This window comes from Sarcophilus harrisii, chromosome 2 (genome assembly GCF_902635505.1).
Source record: "Sarcophilus harrisii chromosome 2, mSarHar1.11, whole genome shotgun sequence".
NCBI classification, from domain to species: Eukaryota; Metazoa; Chordata; class Mammalia; order Dasyuromorphia; family Dasyuridae; genus Sarcophilus; species Sarcophilus harrisii.
This window is the reverse complement of record NC_045427.1, coordinates 573595104-573615403: the sequence shown is the minus strand read 5'-3', so window position 1 is coordinate 573615403 and position 20300 is coordinate 573595104. Positions and strand designations below refer to the sequence as shown.

General features: G+C 34.6%; 1 protein-coding gene across 1 annotated transcript in view; it reads left to right on the top strand.

Moving 5' to 3' along the window:
- HSPA12A (heat shock protein family A (Hsp70) member 12A) overlaps window positions 1-20300 on the top strand; it is a 95046-nt gene that overhangs the window by 58004 nt on the left and 16742 nt on the right. Inside the window, exons 2-6 of the mRNA XM_031955925.1 lie at window positions 416-501; window positions 2982-3109; window positions 6830-7016; window positions 9036-9140; window positions 11438-11554. Of these exons, the coding sequence (XP_031811785.1) occupies window positions 416-501; window positions 2982-3109; window positions 6830-7016; window positions 9036-9140; window positions 11438-11554 (623 nt within the window). The remainder of the gene's footprint in view (window positions 1-415; window positions 502-2981; window positions 3110-6829; window positions 7017-9035; window positions 9141-11437; window positions 11555-20300) is intronic.

Below are 20300 nucleotides of genomic sequence, written 5' to 3'. Positions count from 1 at the left end.
TCTTTTGTTATGGCCCTGTGCCCCTGGGAACTTCCAAACTCTAATTTTAAACTATTAGCATAAGTATACTTCCTTCCTGCTGGGTCTGTCTGCTGTGGGTTTTTGAATCTCAGAAAACCATTAGAAAATATGTATGAGGGAGGTGGAGTTAACCATTTGGGGTCAAATTACCTTTCTGGGCTAATTCAAGACTATAAAGAAGGACTAGGGAAGACCCTATGGGAGAGAGTTACTCTAAGAATTACTGTTCACAACTAACTTCCTCTCTTCAGTGAATATTGAGGTGGAATTAGAAGGTTCTTGGCACACATTCTGCATCAACAATGACAAGAATGAGTTATTTAAAATAAAAAAATAGAGCATATGTTTGTAAGAAAATTGGTGGCTATTTTAAGGAAAATATTTTCTTTTTCAGAGACAGCCCCTACATCAACATACTCATCTCCTGCAAGAAGTCTGGGAGATACAGGGATAACACCACTATCTCCTTCCCATATTGTGGTAAGAAATGCCCTCTTTCTCATTAAATGATTGTTTTCTATATCTTTCACTTCTCTATGATTTCATTTCTTTATTTCTAAAATGAAAGGATTGGACTAACTGAACTCTAGGATCTTTCAAAAATGTAAAACACTATAACTTTCTAATTCTAAGTATTAGCACCTAACCCTTTTGCTTTATTTTTTTGGAGGGACTTCAAAAAGTCAAAAGTCACATTTATAGTATGTGGGATATTGCAAATAATTTGTGCATATGAACATTCTATATCTTTTAGGTGTCTAGAATGTCTCTGATCCTTGCTGCCTAATTTAAAAAAAAATTCATAATTTCCATAGACCTAAAGCCCTCAGAGAAGATTTTTGATTTTCCTGCACACATTTATTTGGCCAACAGGGATTGAGATAGGCACTGGACCTGTAATTTCATTGGTAGAAGGCACTCCCAAGTGAAGAAATTCCCTCTACCAATACAGATTGGCAACTTCTTTGCAATTTATAGTCTTTGGTAGCGGCCCAAATCACTGAGAAGTTAAATGGTCTTCCTGGAGTCTAGGAGTAACAGTGGGTTTTAGTAACAGGGCTTGAACCCAGGTCTTCCTGGAGTCAAGGAGTAAGTGTGTTTTAGTAACAGGGTTTGAACCCAGGTCTTCTTGAACCCAGGTGAAATATATGAACAAAATTGGACCAGTTAAATTACAAAGTCCTCTTAATACCCCTGCCCTACATTCAACAGTATCCCTGGGCAACTGACAAAAAGTACCTAGCTGGATGTCCAGTTAAGGTTCCATCTTTTTTAGTTGTGACTGTCAATTGCAGTTACTTGCATATTTTGTGGGGAAATAGTAGGGAGAGATTGTATCATGGTCAAAATATATTGCTGGTAGGATTCAGTGATCTATTTTCAATGATAGTGACAGCAAATTATGTCTTTTCTGAATTCTCCATTGATTTTGTGCTGTAATAGGCAATAAAAATCTTTTCAATAACCCCTTTTTTGAAGGTTTTGTAGACATATGACAGATATAAAAAAAAAGGAATGATTATATTATTAAGAACCTGAGAAAAGGATAATTTTTTTAAATGCTAGGAACAAAACTGGAAGGGACTTCAAGTTCTGGTCTAATTTCCTAAATTTATAAAAAAAAAAAAAAAAAAAAAAAAAAAGAAAGAAACTGAGTGGCAAAAAAGTGAAAACATTTTGAACAGGGTTGCATAGCTAGTTAGTGAAAGAACTTGGACAAGAATTTATTTTGACCTTTTCAGTAATTTCCTCTTTCTATTATATTTGTCCTTAAACGCTTTGGTTAATGATGGGAAACAGTGAAGTTCAGTTTTGGTATTATTATTAATGCAATGTCTTAACAACCCAGTTCATGCCTTGGCTTTCTGATTTGTCAAATAGAGACAAAAAAGCCAGTTCACCTGACAGGAGCAATAAATAGCATGTGTCCATGTATGTTTATGTGTGTATGTGTATATATATATATATATATATATATATATATATACACATGTTTACATCCATATGTATATGTGTGCGATATATAGACAACTGCTATATATTGTTCTCTGGCATTAATGTATCTAATACACACACAATTAAATATGTATGGTATATATGATATGCATATGTACACATGCATTTACATAGACACAATATGTGTATATATACACACATATATTTTGCATACATATATACACATATGTATATAATGCACATACCTTATAAGGTAAGTATATCACAAGTATATCCATGCACATATATATTTCCATATATATGCATATTATATATGAATGTACATATATATATATACAAATGAATGTACATATCTGATATGTATATACGAATGTATATGCATATCTTACATTACACAGTATACTCACAATACATATGTATCTATGCACATAGATATGTGCATGTATATATACACATACATATGAATATACATACATACATACTAGGAATTATAAAGTACTGGAGAGATGCAAGATATTAATACTTTCAATATCTTGAATTCTGTCTTCTGTGGAATTCAATAAGATTTAGCAGGTAAAAGGGATATGTATGTATAAATTAAAATGTTCATAGAAAAGGAAATTTAAAACTATTTGGAAATTAATCTTTATTTCAAGCATTTTGATAATTAGCCATACTCAAGTGGAGCTTTTAATTGGAGTAAGCCAGAAAGCCAGCTCTCCTAATTAACTCTGGCAAAATATCCTCATTTACTATTCTTTGGCTGACCCTTCTTAAGCTTTATACTTGACTCGTGCTGAAGATCCATTAGACCAGGTCACTACCCCTGGTGTGGGGCTAGTAAGAATACTTAATGGGAGTTAGATTTTGCTGACCCATCCTGATCTTTCCTTGTAGTGTTCCCAGAGCAGCCTTCCTAGCAAAGAATGGACCCTTAAGAAATGCAGAGCATGTAGCAAGGAGCATTCCTCAGCCAAGTGGTCTCTCCCTCTCTTTCTTTCCAGAATGACTCAGATGCAAACGTCTCTGAAGAGCAGTCATTTCTCGTGGTCGTTGCTATCGATTTTGGCACTACGTCCAGTGGCTATGCCTACAGCTTCACAAAGGAGCCAGAATGCATTCATGTCATGAGGTATGAACTTGGGTGCCGTCTCGTCACACCTTTCTAAAGTGACTGGATAATGACAAGTCACTCAGAGTAATTGGAAAGGCACTTCTAATGGCCCTGAGCACATACAAAAGACAGCGTATGATGGCCAGTTGGGAAATGGGTTGGGATATTAAATAAATACACGGAAGTAATAGAAGCAGTGAACTGGCCTTGGACTTAAATCTAAAGAAAACGTCTATAATCAGTGAAATGTGTTCTCATTTTAACTTTGTTAAACTAAAGTGTATAACTATCACTTTCCTCTCATCTCCTCCTCAGCCTATTTTGTCATTATTGAAAACAGACTCTGCTGTATGAGAGGAGAAAAAAGAGTAAAGATGATTTAGTATGAAGGAAAGAAAGAAACAAGCATTTATTAATTATTTACTATATGCCAGACACTGTGCTAAGCCTTGTAAATATAAAAGATACAGACATAGCTATAAATATACATACCTACATATACATAAACACACACATGTAACATTATATAAATGCTAGTGGTGATTCTGCTGTTGATGATGGTGATGATGGTGTAAAATGCTGGTTATAGGCAGCCAGTATGTATCTAAAGCAAATGTTGAAACCTAGTGTTCCTTGCTCTAAAGAAAAATCTCTATGTACTATGTCACACTGCTTTTCAACTTAGCTATGTCTTCCTGAATGAAATTTTAGAGATATATTAATGAAATGGATATTTTCTCAAATTCTAGATTGTTCTGATGTTGACTAATATTCTTTTTCCTTATAATAGTAAATGTAATTTAGTAGGATGGCATATATTATCTAGATTACAAAATAGCACTTTCCAAGGTGAAATTTTGAATGAAATCTTAGATTTGGAAAGAGGAAGACCTGGGTTCAAAACCCATATCAGATACTTACAAGATCTATAATTTTGTGCAAGTTAAAACCTCTCTGGGTTTCAGTTTCTATAAAATGGAGACAAGTATTTAATAAACACTTGTTTTCTTACTTTCTTCACAGTATATCCAAGTCATTGTGAAGCTCAAATGAGATAATGCATACAAACTGCCTTGCACTTTAAACAATCAAATAAATGTTGGTTAACATAATTTGCCCAGAAAAGTGAAAATCCTGTTTTCAAGGAGAATCTAGGTTATAACAAGTGATGCTATATTGCTAAGAAAACAGTCAAATTAGCTAAACAAATGTTATATTAGTTTTACTACTTACATGTTTACAACATGAATGGAAAACTAGAAACTGTGTAGAGAGGGAACTCTACTTAAGTTAATTTCTATTAAAGTTGGGATAAATATTTTTAATTTTCCAGGTGGTACTTGTTTTAAAACAAAGTATTATTTTCACAGTATACACTAAAACAGAGGACAGGACACTGAGAGGGAAATAACATAAATTGCTTTAAGAAGAAAAAGTCTAAAACATGTTCTTGGCCATTTTTGGCTCCACAGTGTTATTTTTCTAGATTTATTCACCTTGGAGATAAGTCTATAACTGAATTTTATTCCAACAAGAAATATTTTTGGTAATGAACATATTGAATAATAAAGGTAAAAGTGAGAATGACATCTTGGGGCAACTAGTATTCAGTTGATGTAAAAATGATTGGAGAATGGGATGTGATATTTGTTAATGTAAAATTTGTTAATTTGTTAATGTAATAATGTTAATTGCATTTCTTAATGTAATTGATAACTGTTAATGTAGCACATGAAAAGGAAGAGCAACAGGAAAAGTCATTTGCAAACATTTTATTAATAAGCATTCACTAGGTAGGTAATGCTAAACTCTAAAAATGACATAGTCCCTGATCTTAGAGAACTTAGTTGATTACATGGGGATATCTCTCACATGGAGATAAGTTAAATAAAAGCTAAGATATCATGGGTCAAAGAAAAATGCCAGACAAAATGCTTTAGGAAAATTAGGGGAGGGAAAGAATTGTAGATGGGAAGAAAGAAAGAAAATGAGAACAGACTGCTATCAATCTACAGCTGAACCTTGCTTAAAAAAAGAAACAAAACCTATTAATAATCCAAACAGTTTACATTTTCTCATGTTTTGCTCTTGCAATCTAGTCTCATGCATCTTCTCTGTTGTTTCCTACTTATGTTTCCTTTGATGAAATGCATATACTTTCATACAGAGAGCCAAAAAATTTATGGCAACAGCATAAGGCAACAGCCTCCCAGACTGCACTGCATTGCATCACAGATGTACAATGCTTCAATTAAATGCACCCAGACTCCCACACCAGCGCTACCATTTGCTAAATAGCATATTAGCATTTCAACCTCTAAAGCTAAAGAGATTTTTAGTCTGAATCATTTATGGAAAGCTGTTTTAATAAGTTGTGGACTTTGAATATGCTACAAAGAGTGATGTCTGTTTTTCAAAATTTTTAAAAGGATCAGTTCAATTTCAGCAAATGTTTGTCAGTCTATGAAGGAATCGTTCAAAGAAACTGGGGATATTTAGCGTAGAGAAGGGATGTTTTGCAGGGAATATGATGTTAAAGTTAAAGTATTTTATAGCTGTATGTGGGAAAAGGATTAAACTTGTTTTGTGTGACTTGAGAGAACAGAATTAGTAATAAAAAGTAGGAAGTACAGAATGGCAATTTTAGGCTCAAAATTTCCCAAGAATTAAGCTGTCAAGTAGTGATATAGATTTCCTCAGAAGGAGTTGTGTTCCCCTCACTTAACAGTTTTTGAGCAAAAATGATAGACTGGTACTTCGTTAGCAAGTATGCTAAATACATTTCTCTAAATACAAAATAAATTTCTCTACATAATATGTAGAGAAATTTTTATTCAGGTTTGAGTTGAATTAGATGGTTTCTGATGTCTCTTCTAATGCTAAGGCTCTGGAATTGTGGGGTGAAAAATAGACAGTTTAAATAATATTTGTTTATAAATATTAGTGGCCTGATTCTCTAAGAATCTCCTTAAATCAGTTGGATTTTTATTAAGTTCAGTTTGCTGTTTTTCATTATTCCTAGCAAAAAGCATATTGCTTGGGAAATGGGCAGAATGGAAGTTCCCTGAGGGCAAAACTGTTTTGTTTTAGCTCTTAGTGTCTCCAGTTTCTTGACTTAATGTATGTTTAAGTCTTTGAGGTGATAGCATTAGAGACAGTTGATTAACAATAGACAATTGATAGCTTTACAAACATTAGCAATTATATTTTGAGCAGTTACTTTGGGCTTTTTGTGGGGATGCAAGTACCAAAGCACATTAGCATGTATATTATTAGCACTTATAGACTAGAGCTTATGTAGTAAAGAGAACATTAGCTTGGAAGTGAGAAATTGTGGATTTTAGGTCTACTTCTGCTATAAGAGCCAGCTCCTGTAAAGTCATACAGATAGTAAAATGTGTAACTCTGGGGAAATTAGCTTCATTTCTATAGTGTTCTGTTTCTCCATTTGTTTAAAAAAAAGGGCAGGAAGGGAGTTGGATTGTTCATTCTAGTTCTGTAATAAGGCATGGTCCCTGCTTTTAAGGAACAGGGACTCATAGATCAGAAGTATATTATGAAATGTTTGGGAAACCACTCCCACTTATTTTAATTTTTACCTAAAGTAGATGAACTTAGGCCTATAATAGAAGCCAATAGTAATGAGAATTTATTTGACAAAAATTATCCCTTTTTTTGAAAATGTGATATTAAATTTGATAGCCAAAAGGTTAAAATGTGTCTTCCTTTATTTCCTAGGCGATGGGAAGGTGGAGATCCTGGTGTGTCTAATCAGAAAACACCAACTACAATTTTATTGACTCCAGAGAGGAAATTTCATAGCTTTGGCTATGCAGCCAGAGATTTTTACCATGATCTGGACCCAACTGAAGCCAAGCAATGGCTTTACTTGGAAAAATTCAAAATGAAACTGCATACCACTGGTGTAAGTAATAATAGCTCTTTTATGCATTAGAATTAATAATTTTTAATGAAACCAAGGAAGAGGGAATTACTGGTTCTTTCAAATAGTATTTCTCAAACCATAATGAATCTGGTTTTCTTAAAGAGCAACACAAAAGAAAGAATACTCACCTTCAATTTAATATTAATTCCCTTGAATTTCAAATTCTATACCACAGAGGAAATTTATTATGGGAGATGTTGGGTAGATCATGTAAAAAAAATGACAGGCAGTAGATTACACAACTAATTGAGTGGATTCCATAGGACAATAAATTGCAAGTCCTAAATTCAGTAAGATGAGCCAATGATCTGATCCTCTGAACAGAAATGGGAATGGTGAGCGCAGGATTGTTAATTCTGATGTCAAGTATCTGGGTTCAGTAATGAGTGATGACAGATGACTTCTAAGTACTCTTGAATACCCATATCTGTTTGATATTAAATAATATTGTTTTCATTTTCATGTATGTATAGCAGGGTGATGAGAATAGTGGAAAGAGATTAATAAGGCATTTGAAAGAATCAATCATGATTTGAATTCAGAACTGCTGCTTAACTATCTGTGTGACTTTGAATAACTCTGGATTTCAATTTCTTTATTTTTAAAAGAGAGAACAGCTAATTTTAAAGATTCCCTTCCTCTTCTTCCTAGAGTCCATAAAAAATAGATTCTCTGATTTCAGGGAATTCAGTCAATGAGAGGACATCACAACCTCATTCCCTCCCATCCCAACCAAAGTTGAGAAAGGTGCTTCTAAAAACACAAAGACTGAAGTGCGCAGAAAACAAACTATTTCAGCAGTGTAGGAGGTGATGGTATGATGCTGAATGTACCTCGGAGTGTAATATGTAACACTCCAGGCCATGTGGGATGCCAGTCATTGAAATTCTTTCAAACATGAATGGCAAACATTAATTAGAAAGCTCAAATCAATCATGAATCCCCACTGATTTTATCAGCTATAACAAGTCCATTTGTTAAGTAGGATTTCTGCTTTCTTTTGTTTCTCTCCACTCCTATCCTCCAAGGAATTTCACCATCATTTTTTAATGACCATTGTCCACCCCCATCATTTGACACAAAACCTTTTACATGCCAACAAAGCTTCCTATGACTTAATAATGCTTCCTGTTGCTCTAGAGCTCTGGCAGGGAAAGTGATGCTACTTTTACCCCTGGGTTCTCAACAAATTACACAGCTTCAAGCCTTAAAATAACTGCCTTTTTATTTCAGTTCCTGAATTTGTCACTCAGTTTGAATGGAAATCTCATGTCCACACAGAAGGCATACTCTAGCATATTTGCATTATTAAGGATTATTGTTCTCTTTGTCTAGTCTCCACCCCTCACCCCCTGGGATTTTACCAAGAGCTGAATCAAGTTGTATTAAGTGTGAAGATTACATGTGCAGTTACATTTTAAAACTGTAACTGGGAAGCATATAACTATATAATATGTATTTTTCTTTTTATTGTTGCTAAAATGTTACTATTACTACCTTTCGAGATTTCTTTTTTAATTATTGCTCTCTTTGGTGCTTTTTCTCAGACCCCTCTTCCTACTCTTCCACTATGGACTTATGTTATGGAATTATGACTCTTAAAATGGTCATGGGTCTCAAAGGTTAGAGTATCCAACCCCTACTGGAAATATGAATCTTCTATAAATATCTTTTGATCTGCAAAAGATGGGCATACAAATAATCAGAACAGACACAATCCAGATCAACAAAAGCTACCAGACAAAAAGTGCAGTTGCTAAAGATTTCTAAGGCACAGTTTGAAGAATATCCAGCTTTTTAAGAATAATTTATCTATTCCCTCAATACAAGGATGTGGAGGGAAGAAGGGAAAGCAAAAGAAAACATATCCTGAATCCCCTCATTTCATTTTCTTTACATTGAGAGGTTTTTATCATGTAGAATAAATTTTGCAATGCCCAAAAAGCAGATATTTCCTTTATGTCATTCTTTCAATAAAATTTTCTTGCCTTTTTCTAGAATCTCACCATGGAGACAGAACTGACAGCAGCAAATGGGAAGAAAATCAAAGCACTTGAAATCTTTGCTTATGCCCTACAGTACTTTAAGGAACAAGCACTGAAGGTAGGACTGAATGCTAGTATAATCTACCACATTGTATTTTCAGGAAAGTACATGATGGCCTGAAATAAGTTAAAGATTAGAAAGAACTGTGCTTGAGATTAACCATGTCATCTTTTGTAAGAACATTAAACCAATTTAGAATGCTGAAATGCTCCAATCAATTCTAGGTATTTTTTTTATGTTAAGATTAAGGAATTTGTCCATTGTGAATCATTTTGCTAATATTCCAAGAGGAGTGTAACTACCTCTACTTACTTCTTTTCTTTATAAGGACAAATGAAAGTAATTGTTGCATGCATTTCAGATTCTTTGATGATTCATCCTAAAGGAGAAAATTGTAATGATTGGCTACTTGGAAATGAAGGGAATAGGAGAAGGACAGGAGATAATGGAGAAGTACACTTTAAATATTGCATTAATCCAAGAAACATTTGTGAGGTACCTTTAAGCAACTTATGGTCCAGTAGAAGAGTTAAAGCATATAAATAAATAATAGTTATTCAAAAAAGTATTTCATAGTATCATTCCTAATTGGGTTTATCATGGAACACTTTGTGGATCTTTGAACTCAGCTTTGAAGGATAAGTAAAATTATGTTGGATAGAAGCAACATTACAAGAAAGTTTATGACATATTTTAAGAAATAGACTAGTTTGTCTGGAAATTCATATTACTCATAGGAAAATGAGACCTAAAGTTGGAATTGACAGAAAGGGACATAATTCTGTCATTTTAATGTTAAGGAAATTTAAGTTGAGAGAAGTTAGTCAACCAACAAGAGGACAGATTAATGTTTGGCATGACTGAACATTTATAAACTAAGGTATTCATTAGCTCAACGGGTGAGTGAATGATAACCTAGGTTTGAGTCAGCATTTACAATATCCAAAGAGAATAAACAGAGTAAAGAAAGCATTCGTGTTTTCTGTGTAGAAAATTGTGGCCCAAATTATGATGGTAATTTGATTATAAACCTTATTATTGCTCAATTATTTTTTTCCCAAATTGTGTAATATCTGAATGATCACAAAACACCAACAAAGGGCATTTCTAAATAGCTTTCCTTGAAGCTTAAGAAATTTTTTTTCTTTACATCCATAAACTCTTCCTGTTTAACTAGTTTTATATAAAACATAAGGTAATAACAGTTTTCTTGGATCTACTCCTAAAACATGTCACATATTTCACCTGATTTCAAAACACAGAGCAGGCTTTATAAAAGGAAAAATTTTACAAAATGAAGAACTTTAATGACAGCTTAATATTGGCTTAATGCAGACATTTCCAAAATGTTTTTTAAGGGGGAAGGATTGGCAAATGCCAAGCATTAAGAGTAAATTAATTCAGTGGGAAGGTAGAACAAGCATAATACATCTATTTAAATTATTGAGTAATATGAGATACTTGGCAGGAAAGTAAATATTTGCCAGTTTATTAATCATTTGAAATGTACTTTATAGCAACTAGAAGCTGAAAACAAAATTGACTGAAGAGATAAGTTAATATTTGTACAAATTTGTCTACATATATGGCAATAAAACATGTCTAAGAACAACTACAGCCTTAGCTTTTGATGAAACCAATCTGTCAATCATACAAATGGATTGCCAGACCATCTTGATTATCTTAATTTTATCCTAAAGTTCAGTTCAGTGGCACAGACATGTTCAAGGCACTATGGTAAACTCTGAGCATAAAAGAACAAAAACCAAAATATTCCTGATGTCCTGATGGAACTTGCATTCTATTACACAAGGAAGAAAAATCAAATGTACAAATCAATACAAGTTCATTTCAAGAGGGAGAAAGTGTTATTACAATGGGCATTGGAATAGGCTTGATATAGGAGATGGCACCTGAGTCATGCTGTAAAAGAATCTAAAGAAGTCTATTTTTTTCTTTTGTTTGATTATTTTTCTCCCCCATCTTTCTCCTTTTTGACAGGAAATTCTTCTTAGTAAATTGTTGAGTGGTGTGAATTTTTATCTTGCTGAGAGTTCCATACTCATACTTATTGCCTGACTGACATGTGTTATCATCTTCTATCTCGATTTTATTAGATTGCTTTTGTCCTTATCATTAGGTCTCACCATCCAGATGTTCTTATTTTACCAAAAATAAATAAATTTTGGCATCAGTCTTTGGTAATGTTATTAATGTTAGGTTCAGGCTAGATTGTTAAACAAGTACAACATGAGTCTTCATGGCAGATTATCTCAGATTGTAGTGGTCAAAAGAAAAATACTCTAGAGAGATGACTTTTGTTCATTTTATGTTACTGTTTTCTTTTGGTTTAGGAGCTGAGTGATCAAGCGGGCTCTGAGTTTGAAAATTCTGATGTCAGATGGGTCATCACAGTTCCTGCTATTTGGAAACAGCCTGCCAAGCAGTTCATGAGACAGGCTGCCTACCAGGTAAGGTGGTGGAATGAGAAGAAGGAAGGGGGAAAGAGAAGTCAGATCCTGGAAATAGTGACATTATAATCTGTGATTATAACGTTTCCTGAGCAATGATCTAAAACACAATATGTTCTCCATGGAATCTAGAACTCTTCAAAAACTATTGCAGTAAATCATTTTCTAAGGCAAAAGCAAAACTGAACATCTGCTGAGCCAACCAGCTACTTTCAGTGATGTGAAAAAGTTAACAATTGGATCATCAGACACAACAGAAAAGGAATCATACTTAGTTAAATTTTTTGTTGTGCATAGTAATTTTTAAATTTTTATTTTTAGCTATATCAGTTACTTTAGTCATGTTTCGCCATAGATGGTTTGGGAACAAAATTCTGAAAAGAGAATTAGAGACTTTCTGTATCAGACTGATTAGATGGGTTCTACTTATGAAAAAGACTGGTGAAATTGGAACATCTGGATGGTGAGACCTAAGGATAAGGATAAAAGCAGAAGGGCAAAAGTAATCTAAATAAGACTGATGTGAGTGATGATAACACATGTCAGTCAGTCAATAAACATTTATTAAGCACTATTGCTATGTGCCAGGAACTGTGCTAAGTGTTGGGGATACAAAGAAAAGTAAAAGACAGTCAGTCCTCACTCTCAAGGAGTTCTCATACTTTAATGGGGGATACAGCATGCAAATACAACAAACAAGATCTATTTCAAACAAATGAAAATAATCAGCAGAGGGAAAACACTAAAAACATGGAGGATGGGATTTTAGCTGGGACGAGATTTAGGAAGACAGGAAGCAGAAATCAGAAAGGAGAGTGTACTCCAGGTATTAAAAATATTCTTTGTCATCATAATGTTTTTATTATGGTCAGTTGAAGTTTAGGATGAAAAATGTTTGGTTTTTAAAACACCCTTAAATTTCATTAGGACTTCAGATTCTGGGCATGTTTTTGAATGCATTACATTGCTCCCCCTTTGTTAACTCCAGTTCTCCAATTTTCATGGCCATTTGAGTTCTTGCCCAAAGAAGCTGTCCAGTATGTGAAACAGTAGGGATTGATGAACTGGGATAATCAGGAAATGGCTGTCTGGGAAAGCAATAGTAAAAATCATAGGAAACAAAAGTTATCCTTCTGACTTTCATTTTCCAGATGATGAGACAACTATAAACTTTAGCCAGTAAAAAATGTAATTTCCCATTTTTAGCCTTGGTAAATTAGGTAAGAACAGATGGGTAAATGACTGTTGTTTCCCATTAAGTTATCTCTGGACAATAGTCCTGGAAAAGTACATCCTATCCTAAAGAGAAGGCTTAGAGGGTGTTCTGTGGCATTTAGATTGAACAGAAACAGGAAACCAAACACAATGGATGCATCTGGAAGGAAACTGGCAGAGCTTTCCAGATGTAGTAGCTCTAGTGAGAATGCCATTACAGAGAGCAAGGTGGGGCTTCTTAACCGTTTTTGTTATCTTGGCACCTTTGGTGAATTCTCAGAATTGTGTTTTTAAATGTATGAAACAAAATACATAGGATTCCAAAGAATAGCAATTGTATTGAAATACATTTGTCAAAAATGTTTTTAAAAATCAAAATCCTAGGTTAAGAACTTTTGCTCGCAACCATTTGCATCTACCATATGTACATGGGGGATAGTTTCTAAAGAACAGAATCGGATTTTATAGGCAAATATAAGAAACACTCCCTTGATTCAGAATGCTTCCTCAACATGTCTTTTTTGGGCTGAATTCCAGGCAGTGTGATTTGATGTCAATGTGTGCAATAGAACCATTGGCAAGCACTATTCAGTTATTCTGCTGTGGAGATGGGGATAATTAAATGTCTGTCTCAATTCAAGAAAATGAAAAAGCTCCATAAAAACTAATTTTAAAAAATTTGGGGGGCAGCTAGGAGGCTCAGGGGATAGAGCACTATCCCTCAAGTTTGGAAGACCTGAGTTCAAATCTAGTCTTAGACACTTAACACTTCCTAGCTGTGTGACTCTGGGCAAGTCACTTAATACCAATTGCTTCAGCAAAAAAAAAAAAAAAAAAAAAAAAAAAAAAAGTGTTTTTTTTTGTAGATTAGATTAGATTTCTATCCTACCAATATGATGGGAAAAGTATATCAAGAGTGATATGAAAGTGAATGTCACTTCTCTATGAAAAAAATACTATCTTTCACTTATTGTATAAGAACTGGCAAGATATTTAATTAAATGAACAAAAAACCAGACCTGAACTCAGACCTTCCTGAGGGTGAGCCTCTCATCATGAATCAGTGACACATCCTTGTATGGGATGCATGTGGATAAAATGAAAGGATAAGATCGTTAGGTGAATTTGCAACAGGTTGAATGGCCAGATGCCAAAGAGTAGTCATCAATAGTTTAAGTTCACCTTAGAAGGTGACACATCTAATAAAATGCCCAAAGGTTTTATGTCTGACCCTCCATTGTTAGACATGTTTTTTTTTACCGAATGACTCAGAACAAGTCAGAGATGACTTGCTTGTCAAATTTGCAGATGATCCAAAACTTCGAGGGATTATAGCTAACATACTTGATGACATTCTGGATACTGAAAGTAGTAGTTGTTGTTATTTGTCCTTCCTTCCTGAAGAGAACCAATGACATCAGAAAGGTGATGTTGGCTTACAAGTGAATTGAATTTAAGCGAGAAAGGGCTTTACAAGATCAGGAACCTCACTTTCTCCTCCAGAGGCATCTGAATCCAATGGTAAGATATAGATCAGGATGACTGGAGATGGCCCCAGATACACTGTGTCATCCTGACTTTTTAAGTTCTTTCCCAAGTCTCCATTTGTCTGAGGCAAGGCCCATTCAGTTATTAAGGCTAGGTAAAAATGAGATAAAGAGTGGAGTTTATTAACTAATCAAAAAAAAAAAAAATCAGGCTCTGTTGGTTATCTTTTGAGTTTTGTTGGTTCAGAGTTATTTCTGTTCTGGCCAGAAATGCTGAGATTCTTCCCCACCAAAAGTTAGTGAGAAGCTAAAGTAATGGTTTGATTTGAATAAGCTGAAATTTTAAGTAATAAAGTTTTGTACTTAGATTCTAAGAATCAACTTCAGAAATCCAGAGAAATGGAAATGAGGCTTGGTGTCAATTAACTCTGAAAAAAATCTTCAAGCTCACTATTTGTATTGTTCTGGTCATGGATAAATTGAGATCAAGAGCATAGTGTATCATTCTGGTCATCATATTTTAGGAAAAGCCTAGAAAGGCTAGAGCAAGGCCAGAGCAAGGCCAAAATATGATGACTAGTAGGGAAGGGAAGGGAACTGTAGAACATGCTATTTCAGCATCAGTTGAAGGATTTGGGGATTATTAGCCTGGAAATGAGGGGGGTGGAGTGGAATGGATGTGAATTAGAAATATTCAAGTTTTTGAAGGGCTAATACATTAGACTTACTGGGTTTATTTTAACAACAATTGGGTAGAGGCTGCATAGAAAAGCAGATTTAGATGATATGAGGAGAAAAAAATGTAAAAATTAGAGCTATTGAAAGGTGTTATAATCTGTTTTCAGGGGAAAGAAGTTCCCTTTTCACTGGAGGTCTTTGAGCAAAGGCAAAAACCATCACTTGTTGCATTGGTTGTCAGATACAGGCTAAACATAGTGTCAGCTGAGCTTTTAGATCCCTTGTTACTATGAGAATTTGACCATAAGAGGCCATTTCTGTACCAAATGATATGCTTCATTTTAAAGATAGCAAGTCCTTACTAAAATATTCTGTCTTGGAACAGATGATTGAGTCTGCTGCTTTTAAATTTTCAGCTCTACCTGATTTCAATGCCAAAGAAATGTTCTTAAACTGAGTATATAATTTGGAAATTGTTCATTCCCCCAGCTTCTTTGATTACTTGAGCAAAATCATTTATTAAATGAATCTTAAGCTTATAAACCTTAGAAATCATCTAGCTTACGTCCCTTATTTTACAAATCAGGAAAAACTAAATATAGAGAGGAAAAGCAGCTCACCCAATATTAAACCTTGCTCTGTGGCAGAGCCACACTGTGAATCCTCAGTCTGGCCAGATCGAATTTAAGTGAGATGGATCCAGACTGCCCACTGAGGATCCAGTTAGGCTTTGGAAAATCTCTGAGGTGAAGTGCCAAGATATGAAATAAGTTAATTCTGTATAACTATAACCTAAATACTCATTAGGATTCTTTAGTTCCTTCAAGAATGCTTCCTATTATATAGACTGTAGTATACTGTATTGTAGTATAGAAAACTGAAGAAAAGAGAAAAACAAATCACTATTTGAGGCCCTTTAAGACTAAAATTGGCAGGCAGTTCCTATTATACTAAGATGCCGTCAAGACATATCTCCAGTAAAAAAAAAAAAAAAAAAATTAACATTGTGACCTAAAATGCTCTCTATGTGTGAGTCCTGTCGATGACAGAATGTGCAGACAATCCCTAGCTGTTGGTCTCCTTTTCAATGAATAGTATTGTAGAGAATGGGGATTAGTGATTCCTCTTTGTACAGTGATCTCATCTACCATACAGACACGTTTTGCATCAGCTTTCCTTTTTTGAATTAACTGCAGAGGAAAAAGAAAATTAACATACTGGGAGACAGAACTTGTGCTAATGCAATCTTTTTTTTCAATAGCTCGAAGGCATGCCAGCCTAACACTTAACTCCTGCTGGCTGGCCGGGTTTTTTGTTGTTGTTGTTGTTGTTGTTTTTTGGAGTTTTTTTCCCCCTCAGCCTTAGACACATTAACCATCATTGATTTACTGGCAATCTGTGGCAATTTGCAGGTCTCAGGGAAGTAGAGAAGGGAATCGAGCAGTCTTTGTAAATATTCCCTTGCCCTTTTTGAACGTCGTTTCCCCACCCACTTTACTCCTTCCCAAATTAGAACTCATGAATAACAAAAAAAAAAAAAAAAAGTTTTTAAAAACTATTAAGGTGTTAACTTTTTGCTGTCCCAGATTTCTGGAGGAGTCAAACATGTGGCAGCACATTTTTTTGCTCCGACATCTGTTTGTAAAGTCACTAGGTCACATTTGTGGAGTTCTTAAGTTCAACAGAGAAATGGCTGAGGATTTTCAGAGTAGCAGTGATTAAAAAAAACAACAAAAATAGTTAACATCAGCCTAAATGACACTAGTTTGAATCACGTAGACAACTGGATATTTCTATGTCAAGTCTTAGGATACTGCTCAATAGAATTTTTGGTCATTTTAAGGCCATTGTGGAACTGAAAAATGAGTGATGGAAATGTGTTTATCCTGAAGCAGTACACTTTTCCTCACATTGTGTTTTTCAATGGAATGTTAATAGCATCTCCTTATTTTTGTACCAATTGATCGTCTTGTACTTCCTTCTTTTCTTTGCATCCATAGACAATAGAGAAAATATAATTTGTGTTATTTACTCCATGTGAGAACCTGGAAGGAAAATACTTTGTAAAACTCAGAATACTGCATAAATATGAGATATGATGAGAGATAGGGTGGTATTATTGAAAGAAGATGAAACCTGAAGCCAGAAATTCTGGCTATGAATCCCAAGTCCAAAATCCCTGCTCTGTGACCATGGGCATGACAATTAGTTTTAGGGTATTCATTTTCCTATAAATCACTGAGTCATGGTAATTGAAATACTTTATAAGTCTGAAAGTGCTATTTCTAGAAATATGAATTATTATTCTGAACACCCTATTCCCCCTACCATACTCCCTAAAAATCTATTTAATAATATGAAATTCCAAAGGGGTAGGGTATGAGGGAAGGCAAGAAACCTAATTAAGAATTTAATGGGGAAAGCTTTTTTTTTTCTTCTCTTTTTTCTTCCTTATTGCTGTTGTGTACTTTGAGATTTGATGAGAACTGCTTGGCTCCCTTTTCAGATAGCTGTATTCCATTGCGATAAAGGAATGTTCTGGGTAGGACAATGGACTTAGAAAGTCGGAATGAACTGACAAATCACCTTATTTCTCGCCATCTCCTTTCCTCTAAGTTTCTTCCAGCTCTAAATCTATGATTCCTCTACTTCAGACAACAAAATGTCATTTCTTACACTTCATTCAGTTTGCAGAACATTTCCCATATAGTGCCCTTGAGCACATGCAGATGTTTCAACTGGCCAAAAAATGCAGCCATGGGACATAATTTGTTGTATTTTTTTTTTCCTTGCCTGTTTGTGGTTTTTAAAAAGTTTGACCTTTCACACATCAGGAACTAAGTAGCTGTTTCTTTCTGGCTGAGACAATCCTAGGCTGTTGTGAATTTTTACTGAAATTTGCCAGAGTTTCTGCTCTCCAAATAGAGGAAAACAGGATTGGGGAAGGGCTCTCAGACCTTTTAAGGTGTTGCTACAGCCTTGTAAAGCAAGCTCTCCCCAACCCCTCATTTAGTGCTGTGTATGACTTTTCATGGTTGGCTTGAAGTCAGCTCACTTTCCTTTGTTTTACTGAGACTTCAGTGGGGAGAGGAGGGAGATCTTCCAACTGATAATTTGTGCCAATGATCATTCAATACAGTTCCTACGCTAATATTTCGTCGATGAAAACGTTGAGTTCCTGCCTATCATTTCAGTTAATATGTAAATCAAGGCATAGTTGAGTTAATTTGCAGCTGTTCATTGACCTGATGTATTTATTCCTCTCTGAAAGACCCATTTCCCAAATGTTCTTTTTGTTTTCCACATGTGGATAGTGGTCTCTTCACAAATTACTACTGATTTATTTTCATCCCCCGGCATATTATTCTGTATCTCACACTTAGGGCTGTCAAGTTGGGGTCTGCCAGTTACCATTATCATCTTTCTCTAGCACCTCTAATTTAACAAACAAATGAAGATAAAACTTGTTAGTGAGGGGTCACTTTCCAAGCACATTTTGCTTCAATTTGTTTTTACTGTGTTTCTCCCAGAAACAGTAGCTATCATTCTCTTTTATAGGTTTATCATTCTAGGATGTTGGACAATTCCAAGGGTAATTCATAATTTTTATACTGAGCTTAGCATCCTTTAGTCATCTATTTTCAAAGTAGACTTAATGTGTCTTGTTTGATGAAGGGAACACTAGAGGGGGCTTTTAATAGCTCAAAGAGGGAATAAGAATTATAGTTAATGCAAAAGAGAGGAGGGCATGCTGGCTTCTGGCTTGGAATAGTCCAGAGTAATAAACAAAACATGACATACATATTGAATGAGGAAAAGAGAAAATTGCATGATTTCCTAAAGTACAGAAGGGTAGCTCTTACACCCTAAGTCTAAAGCTGGAAGGGGAGAATGTTGAAAAAGAAGGCAAAGGTATTTATTAAGCACCTACAATATCCCAGTCAGGAAAAGCTAATTGACACAGTGGATAGGGTCATAGACCTGGAGGAAGAAAGACAACTTCCTTAGTTAAAATCTGGCCTCAAACACAACTAGCTGGGTACCCCTGGGCAAGTCATTTAACCCTGTTTGCCTCAGTTTCCTCATCTGTAAAAATGAGCTGGCGAAGGAAATAACAAACTACTCCAGTGTCTTTGTCAAGAAAACCCCAAATGGTGTCACACAGAGTGAACAACACCTGCAAAAATATTCTAGGCACTGTGCCAAGGGCTTTACAAATTATTGATCCTCACAACAACCCTCTGATTTAGTTGCTATTTACAGTTGAGGAAAATGAGGTAATCAGAGGTTAAGTGATTTGTTTAAGGTTACACAGTTAATAAGTGTGTGAGGCTGGATTTGAATTCAGGTCTTCCTAATTTGAAGTATAGGGCTCTATCCACTGTGCCATCTGTCTGCCTCAAAGTACAACTAATACATTTCCTTTTTTCTCCACTCCTTCAGTTTAATTTCACACATAAGATATCTTAGGTCCAGGAAAGTTAGGTTATAATTCTCAGACCTAGGATTCTACTCCAAGACTTCTAATTTTACTGGCATATCACTTTCTGGTACAGAATACTTATACTTGAGAATGTGATGTACATAATTGTGAAGGGAACAGAAAGCTGTTTTTTTTTTTCCTTTCTATCAGCTCTCTGCTTTCTGGACTCCTTGGAGTCTAAAAGGATGTTCACCTTTGGTTATCTAGCTTTGACTTAATAATCTGTATGTGTAAAGTAATTTTAAATTCTTATCTGCATGTTACTATGATCTTTTTAAAAAATGTAACTTTTTCTTTTAAAATTTTTTCTTTAACATTTTAAATTTAATTTAATTAAATAAATATTAATAAAAGTTAATTAATTTAATTAAATTTTAATTTAAAATTTTTTAAAAATAAAATTAAATATTTCAAAATTAATTTTATTTTTTTCTTTCTCTGGCTCCCCTCCTCTAATTTCAAAAACAAAGAAAGAAGAAAAAAGAAAACATTGCAAAATATATGCATAGGCAAGCAACAAATTCCTGACAATATTGTCTGAAAAGATTCATGTTATTCTGCATCTTGAGTCCATCACCTGTTTGTTAGGAGCTGGTGCTACTATAATCTTTCAGAAAGGCTTATTTGGTTGTGTTAGTTCATTAGTCAATAAAAATATATTAAAGCACCTGCTATGTACCAGACATGGTAATAGATGGGATCCAAGCAATAAAGAGAACTTTGAACTTGGAGTTATACCAGATTATAGATTTAGAGCTGATCCAAAATTTTCATTTTATAAATGAGAATACTGTGACCCAGAGAAAAGTGACTTTGCCCAAAGGCACAAAATCAATAAATAGCATGGGATTCAAAGGCAGGCTGTGGAACTCTAAATTCAGAG